The following is a 22497-nucleotide window of genomic DNA, read 5'->3' on the forward strand; positions in this document are numbered from 1 at the left end:
GCCCAAATCCCTCCAACCAGCGTCTGCCGGGAACGGCAGGCATTCGGGCGGGTCGTGAAGGCGCAGGAGCAGCTGACGGCTGAGACGGGACCCAGACGCTTGTAACGACGACAACTAACGAATAATCAAAGATGTTCTCAAAGAACCTAAAGTCACCAGCTCGCCCCGACACAGAGTGACGGCCGCAGCGACAGCGACTTCCGCGGAACAGTTTATTCTATTCGTGGAGATGCAGTAAAACGGCTCCCCAGGGCCGCCCCCGAGTGGCAGAGCAGGAAGCACTTGGTATTTTTGCTGGTGGTTTTGTTGTTTCTTGTTGATGTTTCGGGACTCGGAGTTTTTTTTTTAATGTAAACAACTCAAGAAATAGTAGCAGGTGACAAGCGAACCTGTGCATTTTTTTAAAAAATCTGATTTCAAATCGGTGCAGGAGGGTTAGACGTACAAATGTGTTATCTGAAAAATGCCGTATCTACAGAGAAACCAAAAAGCATTTCCGCAGCTTTCACTGTAAAAACACAGATTCAGCCGGGACTCCTGGTCCGGGAAGAATGACTCGAAGACGAGGCAGCAGGAATCGCCGTGACGGGGAGGCCCGGCCGGCTGCACGTGGGGGGAGGGGGGCCGTGGGGAGAGGCCGCCGCGCAGCTCCCGCACGGGCAGACAGGTGCCCCCCAGGGACAGCGACACGGGCATGGTCTCCGGTTCCACGTCCTTCCAGGCTGCCCCCCACGGTGGCTCAGGTCCGTGCGCTCGCCCCTGGCTGTGAGGACGTGACAGTGTGTCAGGGCCGGGGGCCCCGGGGTGACCAAGTGCACGGGCACGACCAGCAAGGAAGGAGAACGCCCACACACAGGCCCGAGTCGCAGCTCCGCAGTCAGACGGATACGCCGTGTGGGAGTGGGACCCGTCACCGTGGTGAGGAAGGAGCAGCTTCCAGTGTCGTTTGGAATCGAGGCGTCTGTTTAGGTTTCCAAACCCAACCACGTGAAGGCACCGCCCCGTGCTCACACCCCCGGGGACAGAAGGGAGAAGGGGGACGTTCTCGGGGATCCCTCATTCAAATGTCGAGTCGCTGCCTCACGGTGTCCACTCCCTAGTAAGTCTGCACACGTGTTCCAAGCACAGGATCGTCACAAACATTCGTGAGCAATGAGAACGCTTATTGATCACAGACGCCTGTAAACTCTAGAGCGAACCCTCAAAGGTCAGGCGGACGGGAGGCGCCAACAGGAACACGGACGTGACTGACAACGGTTTTCATGTGAAGGAACCACGGGGTGTCTAGGATAAATGCCTTGCGTGTAGAAAGGGGCGAGTCGCGGTCGTGACTTCAGACTCGGTCATGTCGGCTGGGCACAGGCCTCGCTGGGCACGCCTCGCCGAGCCGTGGCCGAGTCGCCGTGGCCGAGTCGCCGTGGCCGAGTCGCCGTGGCCGAGTCGCCGTGGCTGAGTCGCTGTGGGTGGCAGGCGGAGGAGGCAGGGCTGGCTGTGAGCGCGGGGACTGTCCCCAGGGCCTGGCACGGTGGCCCTCGCCGCCCAGTGCCCACGGCGGGCACCGGGAGGTGCGGTGCGGCCGCTGTCCCCTGTGGCAGCGGCCAACCTTGGAAACTTCTGGGCAAAGACGGCTCTGACACCGTGGGTCTCCTATTCCTTTCAAAAGGCAGCATTTAATATATAAAAATGGGGCAAATTAAGAGGTTAATATATTAAACAGTTAATTTATAAACATTTAACATCATAGATATCTTACAAAACAGCTCTGTGATAATAACGAGGATTTCCTTGCAAACAGTAAACACGAAGGAAACAGTACAAAAGCGTCAGTGAGCTTGTGAGCCGGGGGGACGGGGGGCGGAGGGGGGCGACACCAAGTCTCAGACCTGGAATCGCGTGGCTTCAAACATAAAATATCCCTCACGAAACGCTACATACAAATAGTCTTAACACTGAAATATAAAAAATTGAAAATGTCAATCACTCCTATCTTAAGGCCATTGTTTCACTTTGCTGAAGGTTGCGGCGTGCAGTCTATGGAGCCGCGGATGTGGGGCTGACGCATCGCGTCCGGGCTGCGGGCGGCGTTCCCCGTGTCCTTCAGCACGCTCGGCGCCACGGCCGCCACGCCCGGGGCTCGTGCGCCACGTGGGAGGCTGGCTTGCTGCAGACGTGGGAGGGCTGGCTCCAGGGACGAAGGGCTCGTGGGCTACGGTTGCTATGACAATGTTGTTGCTAGGATAATTCCAAGGATCACAAGCAAAATAATTACACAAATAACAACGCACATCATTTTCTGTAAGATAAAGAAAAACAGTAATTAATTTGCGAGGCATCGAAGGAAAGAAGTCACTCATGTCATTTCCTAACAAGCTTCTCCTGGGACTCGAGAGTTTAAAATACCAGTCTGTCCCTGACCGGTGTGGCTCAGTGGATGGAGCGTCGGCCTGTGGATGAAGGGTCCCGGGTTCAATTCCGGTCAAGGGCATGTACCTTGGTTGCGGGCACATCCCCAGTGAGGGGGCGTACGGGGGGCAGCTGATCGATGTTTCTAGCTCTCTATCCCTCTCCCTTCCTCTCTGTAAAAAATCAATAAAATATATTTTTTTAAGAAATACAAGTCCGGCCCTAACTGGTGTGGTTCAGTGGATAGAGCATCAGCCTGCAGACTGAAGGGTCCTGGGTTCGATTCCAGTCAAGGGCTCATACCTCGGTTGCAGGATCGATCCCCGTGCAGGAAGCAACCAATCAATGTGTCTCTCTCTCTGTCTCTCCCCCTCCCTTCCACTCTCTCTAAAAATCAATGGAAAACTATCCTCTGGTGAGGATTAACAAAAATCAGTAAAATGTATTCTAGGTGGCAGTCTTTAAAAAGAGGAGGAGGAGGAGGAGGAGGAGGAGGAGGAGGAGGAGGAGGCGGCGGCCTGGGCCTGAAGACGCTCAGCGGCCAAGGCGAGGCGCTGGGAGGTTAGTGAGCCGCCAGCTTGGTGAGTCGGGAGCAGGCAGAGCGGCGGGAAGGCCAGCGGGTTAGTGGTTACTTACTGCCGCGCCGGCAGAGGCATGCACCCTGGCGTGATCCGCAGCCTCACTTGCCAACCGATAAGCCAATAATCAGAGCCACGACAGCGACCAGCACCACCGCCACGACCACCAGGATCCACTTTTTCTGCCAAAGAAAAGCGAGCTGGTCACACCGGGTCACGCCCTGTGGCCACGCTGGAAGGCGGCCTTGTTTAAACCACCACCGTCTGGACTCCTGGTGGGCGGGGCGTGGGAGGGGCCTGGGACTCGTCCCCGGGGGACTCTCGGTTCTGGGACAGCGTGATGTTTACTGGACGGCCGGGGTTCACGCGTGACGGGGAGACGACTGTCGGGGAACCTGGAGCCCGGGGCTCGTCGGGGAGGTCTGCCTGGCGGCGTCGCTCTGCTCCGTGCTGAGGGCCCGGCTCTTCCCCTGTGGGCTCTGCAGCCGCCCCACCCACCAAGACCGCGGCTCTGCCAGCAAAGTCCAGACAGCCACCCGGTCTCCCGGCCGCACAGCTGCCCGGGAACAGAAGTGGCCGGAGGGGGCTGCCCCGTGCAAGCGCCGAGGAGCAGGAGGCAGGGCCAGCAAGCCGTGCGCTGGGGGCGTCAGGCATCTCACAGGAACGAGGGAGCGGTGAGCCGTCAGCAGGCGCTGGGTGATCCCCAGACCCCTGGCCCCCAAAGCGACACCCCTGCAGGTGTGGGATGGGGTGCGTCACACCGATGAGCCTCGCCTGAACGTTCCCATTGGTCTGGACAAAAGGGGGGGAGCTGCCCCTTTTCCGTGACTTGAGGGGCCAAGCCCTTTGAGCCTGGACGAGGCTCAGCGCCGCCCTCTGCTGGAGGGTCAGTGCGGGGCCCAGTGACTGGACAGGAGGCGAGAAGCCTGCCCAGGTCCCAGGTCACCCGGGGCCCAGGTCCCAGCACATGAGGGGCTGCAGGCGACAGGGGAGCAGACCTGTACCTGTCATCACAGGAGGCTGCGCACGACCCGACCCCCATTCCAAGGCCTTGATTGACATGGCTGCACATGTGCGTGCACACACATACACACTCGCGTGCACACGCATACACACGCACGTGCACACACACATACACACTCGCGCGCACACACGCTTGTACGCACGTGCTTTCGCACGCGTGTGCACGCATACACACTCACGCACATGCTCGCGCGCACACATGCACGCACACACACACACTCGCACACACACACTCGTGCGCGCACATGCACGCACGCACGCACCCCAGGCCGGCACTGAGCACAGGCCTCTGCAGGCCCAGCAGCCAGCTTGCAGGAGGCGGGAGGCGGACGCGATGGAAAGGAGGGACACGGGCACACGGACTCACACAGCCTTGCAGTCCCCGGGTCAGAGGGCACTGCGTCATCTCCTTGTTCCCTGGAAGGGCTCTGGCTCACACACACGACACGTTTAAGGTTCAGATAAAAAGGTTCCGTGTGGACGATCCTGGACCTCACCTCTCGGGCCGTCAAACCCTCCTCCTCCCCCACCAAGCGGTCAGCAAGCAGCCTCAGGGAGATCGCAGCGCTCACTGCTGAACTGTGTAGCCCGTGGGCTTTAGGAGAACGCCCAATCCCGTTCGTTTATTTCTTTCAAATAAGGACCCGAGAGGCAGGGACTCGGGGATGAGCCCGCCCTGGAGGAGGGGGGGGGGTGCCGTCTGCGAAGGGTCTGAATTACTCAGACGCCGAGGGGCTCACAGCGTCATTTACCTCACAGACTCCCAGGCTTCTCAGCACAAGCACGGCTCCCGCTCAGAAACGCAGCATGAAGACGTGTTTCTTTCCGGACGCCTGAGCTCAGCCGACACAGATCACCCCGGACCCAGCGGGAAACGCCTGCCCCCCGCGGCCACTCACCCGGCGCGCTTTGCTCTGGTACTTGATGGCTTTCTTCGTCTCCTCCTTGGCGTGTTCCACGTAGTCGGCCGCGTTCATCACGTTCTTCTCGATGTTGTTGATCATTTCACCCTGAAAACAGAACGCTCCGCCTCAGGCCCCGCTGTCTCCGAGACGCCGCGAAGCCGGGGAGGTTCGCACGCGAGCGCGATGCATGTGATGGACCGGGTGCCGCTCTGACGTTCATGAGGACGTGAGACCGTGACAAACGGACCGACACCAAGTCATCAGAACCGGCTCATGTTTGGGAAAGGGCGGGAGGGATGGCGGCAGCGCGATGCGTGTGATGGACCCGATGCCGCTCTGACGTTCATGAGGAGATGAGACCATGACAAACGGACCGACACCAAGTCATCAGAACCGGCTCATGTTTGGGAAAGGGCGGGAGGGATGGTGGCAGCGGTGACAGCGCTGAGCGGTGGGCGCGACGCCGGCCGGCCGAGGTCATGAGCGGGAATGTCGGCGAGGGGCGTGCAGGGACATGGCGGGGGCGTTACCTGGTGTCCCGTCCACCTGCAGACGCAGCTGCAGCGGCAACGTCAGGCATGGGAGAGGACGCACAATTAACTCACGTCTCAGTCTGACACCCGCTCTGAGTTCGACTACACACACATTGTGAATTAGGTGAGTGGACGCCATGCACTACGCACAGGCCCCACGGGAAGCCAGGGGCAGGCGCAGACACAGCAGGACGTGAAAACGCACATCGTTTGGGGAAGAGCATTAAGCTCCCGGGGCCACTGTCATCACACCCTCCCCCTGCGAATTCTGTCCTGGGAGCCAGGCACACGGCATGGCGTGTATGTAACACACGCATGCGTCACATGTATGTTTATACACGTGTCTATAGTCTCTACGTAAAGTTTTACAGATCCCTGTAACTTAGAAGTCCAGCATTTGTCTGTCTCAGTAAAAACCCTCAGTGCCCTGGCCGGTGTGGCTCAGTGGATAGAGTGTCAGCCTGTGGACTCAAGGGTTCTGGGTTCGATTCTAGTCAAGGGTACAGACCTCAGCTGCAGGCTCTTCCCCAGCCGGGGCCCTGGTCAGGCGTGTGCGGGAGGCAACCAGTGGCTGTGTCTCTCTCAGATTGATGTTTCTCTCTGTCTCTCCCCCTCCCTTCCTCTCTAAACATCACTGGGAAAATGTCCTGGAGGGAGGAGTTCAAACAAACAAACAAACAACACAGCCTCAGGGAACAGAGTGTGTGTCCCTCTGGCTGCCCAGCAGGCGCCCTGTGGACACACGGATTCCATTAACCAGCCAGTCCCTGCTGCGGGCAGTCTGAGCCGGCGGTCGCCAACCTTTCGGACCTCACCGCCCACCAGCGGCCTCCGACCGCGGTTCAAGCTGCTTCCAGCGCTTCGGCCTCACGCTGCCGTAACGGCCATCAGCTCTGAAGCGAGGCTGCATCCGAAACAGCGGCTTCCCGGGCACGGGGCCACCCGCGGATCTCACAGCGACTCCCCGGCCCTCCCCCGCCCCTGCCTACCCCCCCCGCCCCCCCCGCGCTGCGGTCACCTGTGTCTCCACGAACATGGCCATGTCCATGAACATCTCGTGCAGCTCGCGGATGCTGGTCTCCAGCCTCATGATGTCCTTGTGCCGCGACTCGATCTCGTTGAGGGCCTGTCTCGTGACGTGTGAGTCGGAGATGATCTGTGGGAAGCGAGGGGGGGGGGAGGCTGAGGACCGGACCCGCGCAGGCGGGACACACCGGCGGACGCGGGCGCGGGCGGCACTCACGTCGGAGGTGAAGATGGACGGGTTCCCGCTCTCCAGCATGGTCTCCAGCTCCTCGTCCGTGGTCGTCTTCCCAGCTGGAAGGTCAAGCCCAGCCTCCCTCAGTGACCACCCTGAGGAGGACGGTCCGGCCCCCGCCCCCCACGGGCACCCGAGCCCTGAGCCCTTCGCCGCCTCCCCCGCCCCCGCCCCCCCCAGCACGCGCTCCGAGGCGTGTCCACGAGGAGGCTGCCCGAAGGCTGGGGGCAGGGGCACCGGGCACGCGCCAGCGCCTTCTCATGGGGGGACCCATGAGGCTCAGCGACGGAGCGAGGAGACGACGCCGGTTCCCGGACGGTCAGCTCTGGCCTGGGCCCCGGAGCCCCGCCAGGGAGGCCGGCAGCCACTGCCCAGGGGCGGACGCTAGTGTGGGTCTGGGAGTGACGAGACGCTCTAACATGGACGGCGCTGCCCGGCCGGCGGGGCTCAGGGCTGAGCGTCGACCTGTGGACCAGGAGGTCAGCGTTCCATCCCCGGTCGGGGCACAGGCCGGGGTTGCGGCTCGAGCCCCAGGGCAGGGCGTGCAGGAGGCGGCCGGTCCGTACTCTCTCTCATCACTGATGTTTCTCTCCCTCCCTCTCCCTCTCCCTCTCCCTTCCTCTCGGAAATCAATACAAATATATTAGAAAAAGAGACGGGCAGAGCGCCGTCCCGGGGTCGGGCCAGGCCAGAGCAGCTGGGGGCCGGCGGCCGCACTCACTGATCTCCAGCTGCCGCTGGATGCGGCCCTTGCTGCGATCCCGAAAGGCCGTCTGGGCCTCGTTGAACTCGGTCATCACGTCCACGAACTTGCGGGCCAGCACGGAGTGCTGTCAAACGGACATCGGTCACACACGGCCACCCTCCATCGGAACGACGCAGACACACCGCGGACGGAAGTCAAGCTGGGAAGCTCGGAACTCCGCCCTCAGAGGGACACCAGGAGCCACAGCGAGTCCTCCCCAGGCACCGTGTGAGCCGGGCTCACGGCGACCCTGCTGCCCGGGAACTACCCCTCAGGGAAGCGAGAGCCGAGAGGAGGGCAGCCAGCCCACAGGGACAGGCCGGGGTGGGGAGGGCCAGGCGGGGGATGGGGGTGGGGGTGGGGAGGACCAGGCCGGGGAAGGGGGTGGGGAGGGCCAGGCCGGGGTGGGGAGGACCAGGCAGGCGGGGGATGGGGTGGGGGTGGGGAGGACCAGTCCGGAGTGGGGAGGACCAGGCGGGGGAGGGGGGGAGGACCAGGCGCAAACCCTGCAGCTGGTGCCCGGCGCCCAAGGCTCATCCCCGCTGGTCAGGGGGCATTAGTCTGGTTCCCTTCCTGCCCTGTAACCTCCAGGAGGTGAGGCCCCGCCACGGACACTCTGGTGACCCCAATAACTGTTGGCTTTCCCGACAGAATGCTGTCGACGGCTGGGCAGGCTTCCCCTTCAAAACACTATCTTTTTTATGCAAAACCCCGAGGGCTGGTGGCCGTGACGATGGACTCGTTTTGCGGCTGAAATGAGAGGGGAAGCCCCGCGGCGAGGTGGGGCGGGCGCAGACCTGGCTCCTCCGGATCCGGGCGTCCACGGACGTGCGGGGCGTGCTGCCATCCTGCTCCAAGCTCTGCTCGATGGCTGTGGGGGGGGGGGGGGCATCACGCTGGGCAGGGGCCCGGCCCACCCAGCCTCACAGAATCGCCTCGCCGTCTCCACGCCTGGCCGACGTGCGGGTTTTGGTGATAATCATCAGTGGGTGGTAATATCACAAAATAAACCCAGACGTTACATGTGAACATTTAAAAGGAAAAACCCGGCTGGCGTGGCTCACTGACTGGGCGTGGCTCACTGACTGGGCGTCGGCCTAGGAACCAGGAGATCACGGTTGGATCCCCGTTGGGGCACAGGCCCGGGCTGTGGGCTCGGTCCCCAGCCGGGGGGGGGGGGGGGGGGGGGGGGGGCTGCCGGGGGGGGGGGGTGGACGTGCAGGAGGCAGCCGATCCATGATTCTCCCTCATCACTGATGTTTCTCTCTCTCTTCCTCTCTAAAATCAATAAAAGTTTTTAAATAAAATAAAAAGAGATGAGCGATTTGTCAGCAAGCGCCTGGTCTTGCTGTGAATTCGTGCTTCGCCCTGAATGGAAGGACTGCAAACACCAGCTCTCGCTCCTCCTGTACCCTGAGGGCCAGTCGCTTAAAAACCTAAGACGAGCCCTGGCCGGTGTGGCTCAGTGGATAGAGCGTCGGCCTGCGGACTGAAGGGTCCCGGGTTCGATTCCGGTCAAGGGCATGTACCTTGGTTGCGGGCACATCCCCAGTGAGGGGTGTGCAGGAGGCAGCTGATCGATGTTTCCAGCTCTCTATCCCTCTCCCTTCCTCTCTGTAAAAAATCAATAAAGTATTTTTTTTAAAAATCCTGACGACGAAGAACTTCAACACAAGGCTTCCTGCCCCAAGTCCACACACACACACTGACTAAAGCGCTCACAGCATTCCCTTTCTGAAAACATAAAATGAAAAACTGTAAAGAAAACCAACTACCCAGAGTCCCATCATCCACGATCAAACAAGCCAAAGCTTCAACTCACACTTCAACCTGACGCGGATTTTATTAGCCGTTTTCTTGATTTCTTTGTTCAGATCTTCAAGCTCCTCTTTTATTTCTTTAAAATGAAAAAAAAAAAAGCCACCTGAGCGATGACATCCCACATCAACCATGTCCAATGAGCTGAAACGGCACGATCTCTGTTCGGGTGTTTGCTTCTTTAGATAAACGATAGGTTGGCGCGGCCAGCGGTTCTCAGCGCGCCCCTGGGCCAGCGCCTCCTGCGGGCGGGGGCAGGGAGGCCGCGGGGCTCGCCCTCGGGCAAAGTGGAGGCGCAGGCACAGGCGTTTGTGGAGATAGAGGGACGCGCCCGTGATAAGGCTCGGCCAGCTCACCACACGCTTTATCTGAGAACCTTTATCTGAGGACGAGTCTGCACGGGGCCCAGGGCGCACGGGCCTCCGGGCTCCGCTCTGGCGTGACTTCAGACTGCGGAGCGGACGGCTGTGAGCACCTGCTCCGGCCAGCAGCGTCCCCGAATCACCCCCTCAGCGTCCACCCGACACACGATTCCCATCCTGTTCCACCACGCCCCGGCCCGGATGGGGGGTCCGGCTCCTGCCGTGGCCCGAGTTCTACAGAACCTCCCGCGGCCGGGCTGCCTGGCTTTCCGGGTCAGTGGTCCCCCCGGCCAGCACCGTGCGGCTGCGTCCCTGCGCGGCGAGGGCTGGGGCCTGAGGGACCGCCGGTGAGCGGGAGAGGCGAGCACACAGACGGACGGACGGACAGGCCGGCAGGACTTACTTCCCTCGGGGTTTGGTGCAGACAGAATGATGCTGTGGTTTTTCTTTACTTCCTCCACGTACTGAGCTATCTTAGAGATGCCGTTCCTGATCTCCTCGACCTGGAGAGAGAGAGGCGTCACCCTGCGGGCAGCGCAAGCCCCCCCTTCTCAGGCCTGAAGAGGGCGGACAGCGAGGGAAGTGGGTGGGTGATTAATCACACGTGAAAAATGAAAGCCGGCCCCCGCCTCACGCGGAGGGTCACTGAGTGTTCAGAACATGCACCACGTGAGGTGCTGACCACGGCAATACCGATCGGCATTCGCCAGCAAAACCCACCAGGCTGGGCCCTGGCTCGTGGACAGAGCGCCGGCCTGCGGACCACAGGGTCCCGGGTTCGATTCCGGTCAAGGGCAAGAACCTCAGTTGCAGGCTCCTCCCCGGCCTGGGCCCTGGTTGGGGTGCGTGCAGGAGGCAACCCATCGACGTGTTTCTCCCACATCGACGTTTCCCTCCCTCCCCCTCTCTCTCTCTCTCTCTTCCTCTCCTTCCACTTTCTCTAAAAATCAATGGAAAAATGTCCCCGGGAGAGGATTCACAAAAACATAAAAACATGACCGTCGGCACCGCCTCCAACACGCGCTGGTTGGCGGGTTCGGGCGATGCTGAGGAGGCCAGCCCGACTGTCCCCGAGGACCCTCACCTGGTGGAAGAAGTCGTCCATGAAGTGGTCCTTCTCGACCACGACCACCGTGTCCCCGTCATCGCTCTTCCGGCGCTGCAACGGGAGGGGAGGGGTCAGCTCGGGCCTCCTTCCTGTCGGTGCACAGCGTGGCTCAGTGGGTAGAGCGTTGGCTTGCAGACTGAAGGGTCCTGGGTTTGATTCCCGGTCAGGGCACAGGCCCGGGTTGCAGGCTCGATCCCCAGTGGGGGGCGTGCAGGAGGCAGTCGATCCATGATTCTCTCTCATCATGGATGTCTCCCTCTCTCTCCCTCTCCCTTCCTCTCAGAAACCAATAATAATATAAATAACAAAAAGAGCAGAGACAAGAGCAATCCAGGGCTCCGGGGTCTCCGCCCACCAGAGCCCCTGACAACTGGACTCTGAGGCGGGGCGCCCGCAGGCCCCGTGAGAGCAGGCGGCCGGTGGTGAGCCCTGCAGGGGGCGAGGCCGTGGCAGGGACACCAGCGGCTCCCAGGCGCCAGGCGGCACAGCTCCACTGGCTCCCAGTGGCCCGTCCACGCAGGCAGCGGCCTCGCCCGGGAAGTGAAACTGCTGGCGCTGCACGTTTCCTCTCAAGATGGGAACGCTGACGGCACAGCTAAGCTTTCCCGGGCACAGAACAACCGTCCAGGAACTTTCGCACGCATTCCTCCCCAAGTGAGAGACGCAGGGCGCCCCCTAATGGACAACCCCTCCGGCAGAGCCCTAGCCGGTGTTGCTCAGTGGACAGAGCGCCAGCCTTCAGACGAAAGGGTCCTCCAGGTCCAATTCCGGTCAAGGGCACAGGCCCGGGGCAGGGGGTGGTGGGGGGCAGGCTCCGTCCCCAGTGGGGGGCGTGCAGGAGGCAGCCCGTCAGGGATTCTCTCTCTCATCGATGTTTCTCTCTCCCTCTCCCTTCCTCTCAGAAATCAATCAAGTATATAAATAAGTAACCACCACGCAGCGAGGGAAGATGCGGTCAAGAGGCCTGAGCAAGCTGACTGGGGGGAAGCAGCTCTATCCCCCGCCCGCCCCCCCGCCCCCGGGAAGAGGCAGGCTGGCCCCATAGCCTGGAGACCCGGCACCCACTCTAAGTCTAAAATCACCAAAGGACGCAGGGTGAGGGTCAGAGCCCCCACGCCCCCGGAAAGCTGTGTGCGTCTAACTCAGCAGGTGGGGGTCGGGGGGCGTTCTCAGCCTTATTGACATTCTAGAACATTGCTGCGATCTTTTTTCTTTTTAAATATAATATCTTTCTTGATCTCAGAGAGGGAAGGAGAGGGGGAGAGAGAGAGAGAAACATCCATGATGAGAGGGAATCACGGACTGGCTGCCTCCTGCAGGCCCCCCACTGGGGATGGAGCCCGCAACCGGGGCCCGTGCCCTGACGGGGAATCGAACCCTGACCTCCTGGTTCACAGGTTGACGCTCAACCACCAGGCAAATATTTCATAGGGACGAGAAGGGTGCCTTTTAAAACCCTGAGCACATTAACGGCACTTATCATTACACGGCATTTTCTCTCTGGGCCTAAGGTGATGTTTCACAACTCCCTCCGTGAGTGGTCGCGAGAGAGATCGTTATCCCCGTTTTATATTCAGGAAAATGGAGGTTTGGAGAGTCTTAAAATTGTTTTCCCAAGATGAGACAACTCCCGAAGGTCAGAAAGCCCACTCATCGGCTCTACGGCGGCCCGCCCCTCATCTGCAGCAGGATGGGGGTGGCCTAGCGACGGCCCCCTGCGGCCCTAAAATTCCAGAGCAAAGCGGGTGACGTGCTGTCCCTGACGCTGCGGCTCCGAGAGCTGGAACATGCCCAGACTTCGCGAGTGACAAACTGGGGCCTTTTCTTACGTTTTGCTCATCGAGCCAAGAAAAGCTGCTGCTGTGCTCGGCCGACAGGCCTTTCTCTCTCTTCCCGACTCCACACACGCTCGGCTGTGTTTTGCTAAAACAGCCACCACTCTCGTGCTGAGATGCATCCAGCAAATCCTCGCTTCACAGAGAGCCGGACGCCCGCCGGAGGCTCAGAGTGAAGAAATCAGCGCGGCACTTGGCTACGTGGAGCCCGACACGCACTGCCGACGGCGGATGTCCACATACAGGGTGTGCGCGTCCCCCGAAAAAAGCGCACACCCACCGCCTCAGTGGACGGCTCAATCCTGAGAGCGAATTGTGTTTTCATAAACACTGCCTTTGTAAAACCACCCCAAGTGTGCATACACACTTTGGGGGGACACACCCTGTAAGCAAGCGCCGATAAAAAGGGAAGGAAGCAAACTTCCCTATGAAGAAACTTCTCTTGTGAGGAGTGCCCAGAGTAATTTCCACCCCGCAATGGGTTCCTCCTCTGACCCAGCGACCCTTCTCTCTCTCTACTTTCCTACGGACTGGAAGCCAAAGAGAGAAGTTAATGCATTACATGCGATGGGTACCTGAGAGCACTCGGTCTGGTGCCCCCCGACACACACACACACACACACACCCCACGGTTCTGAGGCTGCCCTGGGGAGGGGGAGGAGACACACTTGACAAATGCTTGTGTTTTTGGAGAAAAAGGTCATCTTTCTAAAGTGCTTCGATGGACCCTGGCTGGTGTGGCTCAGTAGATAGAGCGTGGGCCTGCGGACTGAAGGGTCCCGGGTTCGATTCCCGGTCAAGGGCACAGGCCCAGGTTGCAGGCTCCATCCTCAGGAGGCAGCCGATCCACGATTCTCCCGCATCATTGATGTTTCTCTCTCCCTCTCCCTTCCTCTCTGAAATCCGTAAAAACATCCAAAAAAAAAAGAATAGATTTCCTCTATTAAATGTAAGGGAGCACCATCCCAATCCGTTGAGACACTGCTTCCCGGCAATTGCTGACAGTTTGGCTCAAATAAACTCACACAAATTCTTTAAAAAGATAAAAAATAAAAGCTATAAGGTGCTTCCATGGGTCTCTTCTCCAAGCAGCCGCTAAGGCCCCGGGCGGGTGTCACCCGCAGCGCCGCCAGCGGTTGGTGTCCGCCCCTCGGGAGCCAGTGCCGCCTGGCTTCTCCCCGCGGGTGGCGGGCTGTTGAGTAAGAAAAAGCAAACACGGCCCCGCTCTCGGCGACCTGTTTACTGGGGAGGCCAAGGCGCTGCTCCGTCCCCGCCCGCCCGCCCTGGGGTGCCAGCCCGGGCTGGGCTCCGCCGCGACCCCCAGCTCCCCGCACGTGCAGGGTCTGGGTGGGACCTGGGGGCTGGACCCCCAGGACAGGCAGCCAGGCGATGGGTCCCCACCCGGGGCGCTGACATCCCGCAGGGAAGGGCTGCGTGATGGGGTGACTTCAGGGCAGACACCAGCTGCGGAGGGAGGGGGGACAGAGCGCGGCTCACAAAGGGGTTCAGGGCCGGGACCCCGCAAAGCCCAGTTTCCCCAGATGTCGAAGCGCGGCGCCTCGGCCGTCAGAGCGTCCCGAACACAGTGGACACAGCGCCCCCCAAACCCGCACCGCGCGCCCCCCACGATCCCGCATCGCGACCCGGCGAGGCAGCCCCCCCAACCTTTCCCGATGCCCCCAACCCCGCCCAGCCGGGCGGAGTCCCCGCGCCCCCGGCAGGCCCCGCCCATCCCGCCCCGCCCGGCCTGAACCGCTATCCGCCCGCTCGCCCGCTAGGCCACCCGCCACTCACCGCCGTCAGGTCCGGCAGCCGGTCCCGCATCCCCGCGGGCCGGGCGCCGCGCCCGGACGCTCAGGCCTGCCCCGCGCCTTCGCCGCTTCAGCCCGCCGGTCGCCCGGCTCCACGCCGCGCCCGCCCGGCGCCTCCCCTCCCGCCGGCGCTGCCACGGCAACCGCGCCCGCGCGCTCTGCGCATGCCCAGCCCGCGCCGCGCCCGGCCCGCGCAGCCTGCGGGAGCTTTCCTGCGGGAATGCTGCGGAGGAGGGGCGGGGCCTGGAGGGGGCGGGGCCTGAGCGAGGGGCGGGGCCTGCTGGGGCAGGGAGCAATGGGAGCTGCGGAGGAGGGGGAAGGGCCCGCTGAGGAAGAGGTGGGGCGGGGCCTAATGTAGGGGGCGGGGCCTGTTATGGAAGGGGCGGGGCCTGTTGGGGCAGGAAGCAATGGGGGCTGCGGAGAAGGGGGAAGGGCCCGTCGGGGAGGGGCGGGGCCTAGTAGAGGAGCGTGGACTTGGGGGCGGGGCCTGCTGGGGCAGGAGCGACAGGGGCTGAGAGGAGGGGGAAGGGCCCGCCGGGGAGGGGCGGGGCCTGGTAGAGGGGCGTGGAGCTTGGGGGGCGGGGCCCGCTGGGGCAGGAGCGACAGGGGCTGCAGAGGAGGGGGAAGGGCCCGCTGGGGAAGGGGCGGGGGCCTGGTGGAGGGGCGGGGTTTGTTGGGGAAGGGGCGGGGCTTTGGGGCAGCAGGGCTGGAGCGGAGCCCACGAGCTGTACTCTGATCTCCAGCTGCAAAGTGCCGTTTGTCCCGTCTGGGTTTGCCTCTGTGTTTGTGCTTTCCCACGCGTTCTCTTTTTAGGAAAGAGTGACCATGTTGATGGCAAAGGTAGCGAGGCGATGGGAATGAGCTGGGTGCCGCTTCGCGTGCGCGCACCCTGAACAGGCCTCGTCTTTAGGATCCGAAAAGGAGAAGAGGTCGAGCAATGCCCACAAAGCTTGAGGGACGGGCAGTGAAGGAATAGAACCGACAATGGCCCGCGGGGGGAGCAGGCAGCGCTCCCATCTTTGAACCGTGACGCTGGCAGCTCGGATGTGCCAGAGAGAAGCCTTAAAGGGCTTCGTTTAGGTCAGTGGTCGGCAAACTCATTAATCAACAGGGCCAAATACCAACAGTATGACGACTGAAATTTCTTTTGAGAGCCAAATTTTTTAAACTTAAACTATATAGGTAGGTACATTGTTATTAACTTAATGAGGGTACTCCTAAGGCTTAGGAAGAGCTACACTCAAGGGGCCAAAGAGCCGCATGTGGCTCTCGAGCCACAGTTTGCCGACCACTGGTTTAGGTGAAAAGGTGAGGCTAGCACGATTACACATTTAGGGAGCGAGGGACCACAGTCACGTCTCTTATTATAATTTTCTACGTTATTACTCGTTGTTAATCTCTCACTGGCCTAATTTATAAGTTATACTGCATCACAGGTAAATATAGGTATAGGGGAGGAAAAACAGCATAAAACATGCAAACATTAAAGATGGAGCCAGATGCATGATCTGGAAACAGCTTCATGGGGTCGCATGTTGTCGCATAGTCTCCTATGGCTGTTGAAACAAATCAGCACAAACTCGCACGGTGCCTTAAAGCAACACAGGTCCCCCACCGGTAAGGAGGGGCCCCAGGGGTTTCTGTCCGGCACATGGACACCTTTCAGGAAGGTGCTGAATGGATGAGGCTGCCCGTGGTGAACGCCACCTTCTTCCTCCCCAGAAGGAGTGCCTTCTCTCGGGCACACGACTGGCTTCGGTTTACCAGTGCCCGCCTGTGTACACAAATGCTCCCACAGCCTCCCCTAACCCCTGCGAGCAGGCCTGCGGCCGCCACCCACCGCTGGGATGGGAGCCTCCTAAGATGCCGGCCTATTTTAAAATTCTGTGGTTCTCACTTATTTTATTAATTTTTAAAATATATTTTCATTGCCGAAACCGGTTTGGCTCGGTGGATGGAGCGTTGGCCTGCGGACTGAAGGGTCCCAGGTTCGATTCCGGTCAGGGGCATGTGCCTGGGTTGCGGGCACATCCCCAGTGGGAGATGTGCGGGAGGCAGCTGGTCGATGTTTCTCTCTTATCGATGTTTCTGGCTCTCTATCTCTCTCCCTTCCTCTCTGTAAAAAATAAATAAAATATATTTTAGAAAAAATATATATATTTTTTCATTGAGTTCAGAGAGGAAGGGAGAGGGAGAGAGAGAAATATCAGAGATGAGCCCTAGCCTGTTTGGCTCCATGGATAGAGCGTCGGCCCTCGGACTGAAGGGTCCTCCTGGGTTCGATTCCGGTCCAGGGCACTTACCTCCATTGTAGGTTCGACCCCTGGCTCCAGTCGGGGCTCGTGCGGGAGGCAACCTAGGGGTGTGTCTCTATCACATCGATGTCTCTCTCTGTCTCTCCCCCTCCCTTTCACTCTCTCTCTAAAAATCATGGGAAAATATCCTCGGGTGAGGATGAACAACAACAAAAAAGAAACATCAATGATAAGAGACAATCACTGATCGGCTGCCTTCTGCACACCCCACACTGGGGACCGTGCCCTGACCGGGGATCAAACCGTGACCTCCTGGCTCTTAGGTTGACGCTCAACCACGGAGCCACACTGCTGGGCGTCATTTAATTTATTTTTCTTGCACGTAAAGTAATGGTAGGGGAATTTTAAGAGCCCGTTTCAAACCAGACCCCTGAAGAGCTGACAGTGGCTGTCCGTTGACCACAGGAGTGTTGGATGGTAAGTGGAAGACCTGGTTAGAATCCACCTTTTCTCCGGAGCCTGCACCCAGAAGGTAAATTTAAATGGGGAAGAAGCCTCTATGGTCTCTGGAGACGCAGTAGCCTTGTTTACCTTATCATTATGCGAAGTTAAGAAATAAGCTGCCCCTTTTATTTATTATTATTATTTTTTAGTCCTCACCGGAGGATAGTTTTCCATTGATTTTTAGGGAGAGTGGGAGGGAGGGGGGGAGATAGAGAGAAACATCGATGTGAGAGAAACACATCGACTGGCTGCCTCCTGCACGAGCCCCCAACCAGGACCCAGGCTGGGGAGGAGCCTGCAACCGAGGTACGTGCCCTTGACTGGGATCAAACCCAGGACGCTTCAGTCCGCAGGCCGACGTTCTACCCACCGAGCCCAAAGGCTAGGGCGAGGCTACCCCTTTTAAAGATGGGGCCGGACGCATGATCTGGAGATCGCTTTATGAGATCGCATATTGTATTGATTAGTCTCCTGTAGCTGTTGTCGCAAGTCACTACAAACTTGGTGCCTTAAAACAACACAAACCTATGATCTTGCGGTCATGGGGGCCGTGTCTCAGTGGCTAACATCAGTCCTTCCTGGGACTTTCGGAGAGAATCCGGTTCCTTCCCTCTCACGGCTCCTGGAGGCGCCCACATACCTTGGCTCATGGCTCCTTCCTCCCCCTTCGAAGCCAGATGAGCGGCCGAGGACTGACTCTCTCCCTCCGTGGAACAGCTTCCACTCGGACCACACCCGGGTCTCTGCTTCGAAGGCCTCCGGTGATCCGACCGGTTCCCCTGGACATTCTCTGCACCTCGAGGTCCGTGTCATTGGTCACATCTCCAAAGTCCACTCGCCAAGGAAGGGAACAGAATCAGCGTTCCCGTGGCCGCCTTTGGAAACGGCCGCTATTCTGCCACGGCACATGCCCGTGGCCTGTCTTTCAGAGAACTATCGAATGTCTTCACGCACCTGAGTGGAAACAGGATGGGATCCTTCTCACCGAGGACTGGTGACTTTCGTTTCCGCACCCTCATCATCCAGGAGAAAAGGACCTGAGCTGCTGCCATCAGCCCGGCTGGCGTGGCTCAGTGGTTGAGCATCGACCTCTGAACCTGAGGTCACCATTGGATTCCCCGTCAGGGCACAGGCCCGGGTCGCAGGCTCCATCCCCAGTCGGGGGCGTGCAGGAGGCAGCTGATCCATGATTCTCTCCCATCACGGATGCTTCTATCTCTCTCTCCCTCTTCGCCCTCTCCGAAATCAATAAAAATATGTGTGCTTGTTTTTTAAAGCCGACTATGAGGGTCAGTGGGTGGTGCCCTTCTGGGAGGAGGAGGTTAGGACACAGACACACCGAGGGATGACCACGTGGAGACACGGGGGGGGGGGGGTGTCAGAGGAGTACGTCGGGGCGATGCCCCTCCACCCGCCGTGCCAGGAGCTCAGAGACAAGCCTGGGCCAGTCTCCCCAGAGCCTCCCAGCAGGGCCCGGCCTTGCAGACACCCTGACTGGGGAGCCCGGGACGGGACGGGGGGAAGAACGCATGTCTGTTATGTGAGGGCACCTGCTTCGTGGTATGTTGTGACGGCGGCCCCGGGAAATCAGCACACCCTGCAATTACCTTATAAATAGCACGGGGAGGTTGCGCTGGCGACGACTATGTCTTACAAGAGTCGGTTCATTTAAGAGCAGGCATTTAAAATGCACCTCAATTTTGAATCCCTGAAAAAAATATATATACTGAAATTTATATATATATATATATATATATATATTAGTACATATATATGTATTTAAATATATAGTAGAAAATATATACTGTATACTAAAATTTTTCACATAGATACTTTCAAAATTATGTGGGTAGCTAGATAGCCATATATAAATATCTATCTGTGTATAGATAAGTACTACAGAGATATAGATACTATATAGATACTATGCTATGTATGATATAGAGCAGTGATGGCGAACCTTTTGAGCTCGGCGTGTCAGCATTTTGAAAAACCCTAACTTAACTCTGGTGCCCTGTCACATACAGAAATTTTTTGATGTTTGCAACCATAGTAAAACAAAGACTTATATTTTTTATATTTATTTTATATATTCAAATGCCATTTAACAAAGAAAAATCAACCAAAAAAATGAGTTCGCGTGTCACCTCTGACAGGCGTGTCATAGGTTCGCCATCACTGATATAGATACTAGATCCAAATCTATATATAACTATGCAGATATCTAGACATAGATGGATAGATAGAGAGTGTCCCAGGCCTGTCTCGGCCTCTGGGACGTCCTGTGATGCCCCGTTATAGGCTTCTGTGTTCTTAGGGCCTTTTCCATCCTCTTTCCTTAGACCAGACTCTCCTGAGGTGACACAGGACACAGAATGAGAGTCTGTTTCACAGAAAGCGTGTCCCACCCGACGGCCAGCCATCTGCTTCTCGCGTTCCTCTTGCTGAAGAGAAGCAACAGTTGTTCTTCGTACAAGGGCCCCTCGCACTCCTCCCAAAACCCTTGTTTATACAGACGGACAGTCAAACGTGAGCCCCGCCCACCCCCTCTGAGCTGCCCCTCCCGGCTCAGGGCCTGTGCACTGGCAAGGCCTTCTCCCTGGGGTCCTGGCCCCTCAGCTCTCTGTGGGGCCCCTTCCCTCCCCTCTAGCAGGTCTTAGGGAAGGCCTGCGGGTCACCCCACCGCACTGTCACCCCTTCCACTGACCTCCCGCGACCTCGCATCTCCCGCACCTGCTGCGTTGTTCGTTCACCACAGCGATCATCACTGTCTCAGACGTTCCCCGTCCTTGCCACATCTGTCTCCTGTTTCTTCCTTCCAGGATGAACGCTGGGCGAGGCCAGGCCTGTCCTGTCACTGCCCCCGCGATGATAGAAAGCTATTGCCACGCCTTCTGGAACTCGCTTTTCTCCACATCACCCTTTCCAGATCTAGCGCCCCCTGTGATGAAGATGAACTTTATCTGCGGGCCCCCTGGCGTGGCTCAGTGGTTGAGCGTCCATCTATGAACCAGGAGGTCACGGTTTGATTCCCGGTCAGGGCACAGGCCCAGGTTGCCGGCTGGATCCCCAGTGTGGGGTGTGCAGGAGGCAGCCCATCCGTGATTCTCTCTCATCACTGATGTTTCCATCTCACTCTCCCTCTCCCTTCCTCTCTGAAATAAATATATGTATTTTTAAAATCCTATATAATAAAAGCCTAATATGCAAATTGTCCCCTCAACCGGGAGTTTGACCAGGGGGCAGGGCCAGGAAGGGAGGCCTGGAAGGGAGCAGGGGCCAGGGCCAGCGATAGTGGGCAGCCAGGGGGAGGGAGGTGCCCCAGCCTGTAGCCGCTAGGGATCCTACCCGTGTACAAATTTTGTGCACTGGGCCTCTAGTAAGTAAATAAAATACAACGCTGTATAGTAATCCATAGAATAGCTCACACCCTAGTTTACTTACGCATTTTCCCAATTGGACATTCACGGAGTTTCCACTGACTGTCGTCCTGTCACCGTGAGCACTGTGATCCGTCTCCACGTGCCTTTGTGCTAAACTCCGGGGCATCTCCCTAGAAATGAACACACAGGGCTAGGAACACAGGACACGTATGTTCTGTTCATTTCTGCTGTCCGGAGGCGGGACCAATTCACGCGCCCACCAGCAGCACCCGGCTCTGCTGGGAGTTGCCACCGTCCCTGGGGCCCTGGCCCGGAGTCCCCCGCGGGGAGACTCCCAGACGTGTTGGGCCCAACCCGTGTCACTCGGGCTCCCAGCGGACGTGCCTGCGAGTGCGCTGCGGACTCGAGGCGAGGCCCTCGGTCACCTGGGTCCTCCTGCTCCTGGACGTCCCCGAGGCCTCATCTGAGGCCCGTTGTGGGAAGGGACGCCCGGCTGGATGCTGGCTTGGGGAGGGGGCCTAGAGGTCAGTTCTCACACCGTGGCCGCCCGACCGGCGTGGCTCAGGGGTTGAGTCCATCCTCTGAACCAGGAGGTCGCAATTCCATTCCCTGTCAGGGCACAGGCCCAGGTTGGGGGCCCCAGTGTGGGGAGTGCAGGAGGCAGCCGGTCCATGATTTTCTCTCTCATCATGGATGTTTCTCTCTCTCCCCCTCTCCCTTCCTCTCTGAAATCAGTAAAAATATATTAAAAAAAAAAAATTTAAATACCCCCCCAAACAAAAAAACACAGTGGCTGTCCCTACAAATGCCAAAACCAGCCTTAGATTTGGGAGCTTGGAGGACTCCGTTCGGCCCACTCATCGCATTTTCTAGCGTGACCACCCCACGGAGGGGGCACCCCAGTGTCAACGTGAACACACACACACACACACAAAACAAACCTGTAAAGAATTTCGTGAGTTTATTTGAGCCAAACTGTGGACAACGCAGCGGTTCTCAACCTTCCTAACGCCGCGACCCTTTAACACAGCTCCTCATGTTGTGGTGACCCCCAACCAAAAAATTACTCTCGTTGCTACTTCATAACTGTAATGTTGCTACTGTTATGAATCGCCATGTAAATATCTGATATGCAGGCTGTATTTTCATTGTTGCAAATTGGACATCATTAGAGCACAGTGATTCATCACAAAAACAATATGTAATCATAGATGTGTTTTCCGATGGGCTTAGGCGACCCACAGGTTGAGAACCGCTGTTAGATGCAGACAGACGACAGGCTGGGTAACGGTCGGAAGTTGCCCTTCGTCTGGGAAAATACTGGCCCGGACACGACCACCCCGTCAACCGCTTTTAGAGAAGTGTTTCACTCCAGACCCTCCTTTGGGGTTCCCGGAGGTCTCGGGGTTTGCAAAGCCGCCGGGCAGGCCTTCCCGGAGCGCCCAGCCTAGCATGTGGCCTCCCCCCTTTCCCGTCCACGGCGGGAGCAATGGCTTCTGGACCCGGCAGCCTTCGGTCCCGAGTCTGGAGCCTAAAACCTCAGGAGCTGCACCGGGTTTGCCACGAGGATGAGCCGCGCGAGCTGCACACGCGCAAACCCATCACCCCGTTTGCAGGAAACGCCCCAAAGCCTGCGGGCCGATTCCACACTGTCCCGCCCCCCGCCCCCCCAGGTCCTGATGGAGACGCAGGGGCAGGGATCGGGGGCCGCACCCCCACCAGGGCGCCGGAGGGGCTGCCGGGCCCGCGTGCGTGCGGGAGGCCGGGGTCTTTGTGTGGGCGCGGCCCGCGTTTCCCGCCCAGGCGGCCCGGCCCGGCCCCTCCCAGCTCTGTGACCGCGGCGGCCGGAGGGCGCGCCGCCTCGCGACGGCGCATGCGCAGGCGGGAGGCCGCCTTGGCGGAGGGCGCACGTGGCCCGCCGGCAGCCTTGCGCGTGCGCGCCCGCAGACGGGTGCGGCCGGCGTGCGTGCGTGCGC

At 59.1% G+C, this 22497-nt stretch overlaps 1 protein-coding gene across 5 annotated transcripts; it reads right to left on the reverse strand.

Annotated features, from left to right (window-relative positions):
* Positions 1–403: 403 nt before the first annotated feature.
* STX2 (syntaxin 2) lies at positions 404–14493 on the reverse strand. Of its 5 annotated transcripts, XR_013997240.1 has the most exons (12): positions 14363–14493; positions 10710–10784; positions 10029–10128; positions 9268–9342; positions 8243–8316; positions 7422–7530; positions 6686–6759; positions 6461–6598; positions 5440–5467; positions 4904–5014; positions 3040–3163; positions 1647–2293 (listed from the first exon to the last, which is right to left on the reverse strand). XR_013997240.1 is itself a non-coding variant. In XM_081114029.1 (11 exons), exons 1-10 carry the CDS (start codon positions 14390–14392, stop codon positions 3083–3085), a joined length of 867 nt encoding a protein of 288 aa, XP_080970155.1. In that variant the 5' UTR covers positions 14393–14493; the 3' UTR covers positions 404–2293; positions 3040–3082. The 5 variants fall into 5 exon arrangements, 4 of the variants coding, with proteins under 4 accessions (XP_080970155.1, XP_080970156.1, XP_080970154.1 ...); XM_081114029.1 differs by lacking the exon at positions 5440–5467 and having other exon boundaries at positions 404–2293; XM_081114030.1 differs by lacking the exons at positions 3040–3163; positions 5440–5467 and having other exon boundaries at positions 410–2293.
* Positions 14494–22497: the final 8004 nt, after the last annotated feature.

The sequence above is a fragment of the Myotis nattereri genome, assembly GCF_964212035.1.
Source record: "Myotis nattereri genome assembly, chromosome: 19".
Lineage (NCBI taxonomy): Eukaryota > Metazoa > Chordata > Mammalia > Chiroptera > Vespertilionidae > Myotis > Myotis nattereri.

Coding starts and splice junctions, on each gene's coding strand:
- STX2 (XM_081114028.1), bottom strand. CDS start 14,392: ATGCGGGACCGGCTGCCGGACCTGACGGCG. Junction 10,129..10,709: donor TGGACGACTTCTTCCACCAG/GTGAGGGTCCTC, acceptor CTCTCTCTCCAG/GTCGAGGAGATCAGGAACGG. Junction 2,233..4,903: donor ACCAGAGCAAAGCGCGCCGG/GTGAGTGGCCGC, acceptor GAATTATCCTAG/CAACAACATTGTCATAGCAA.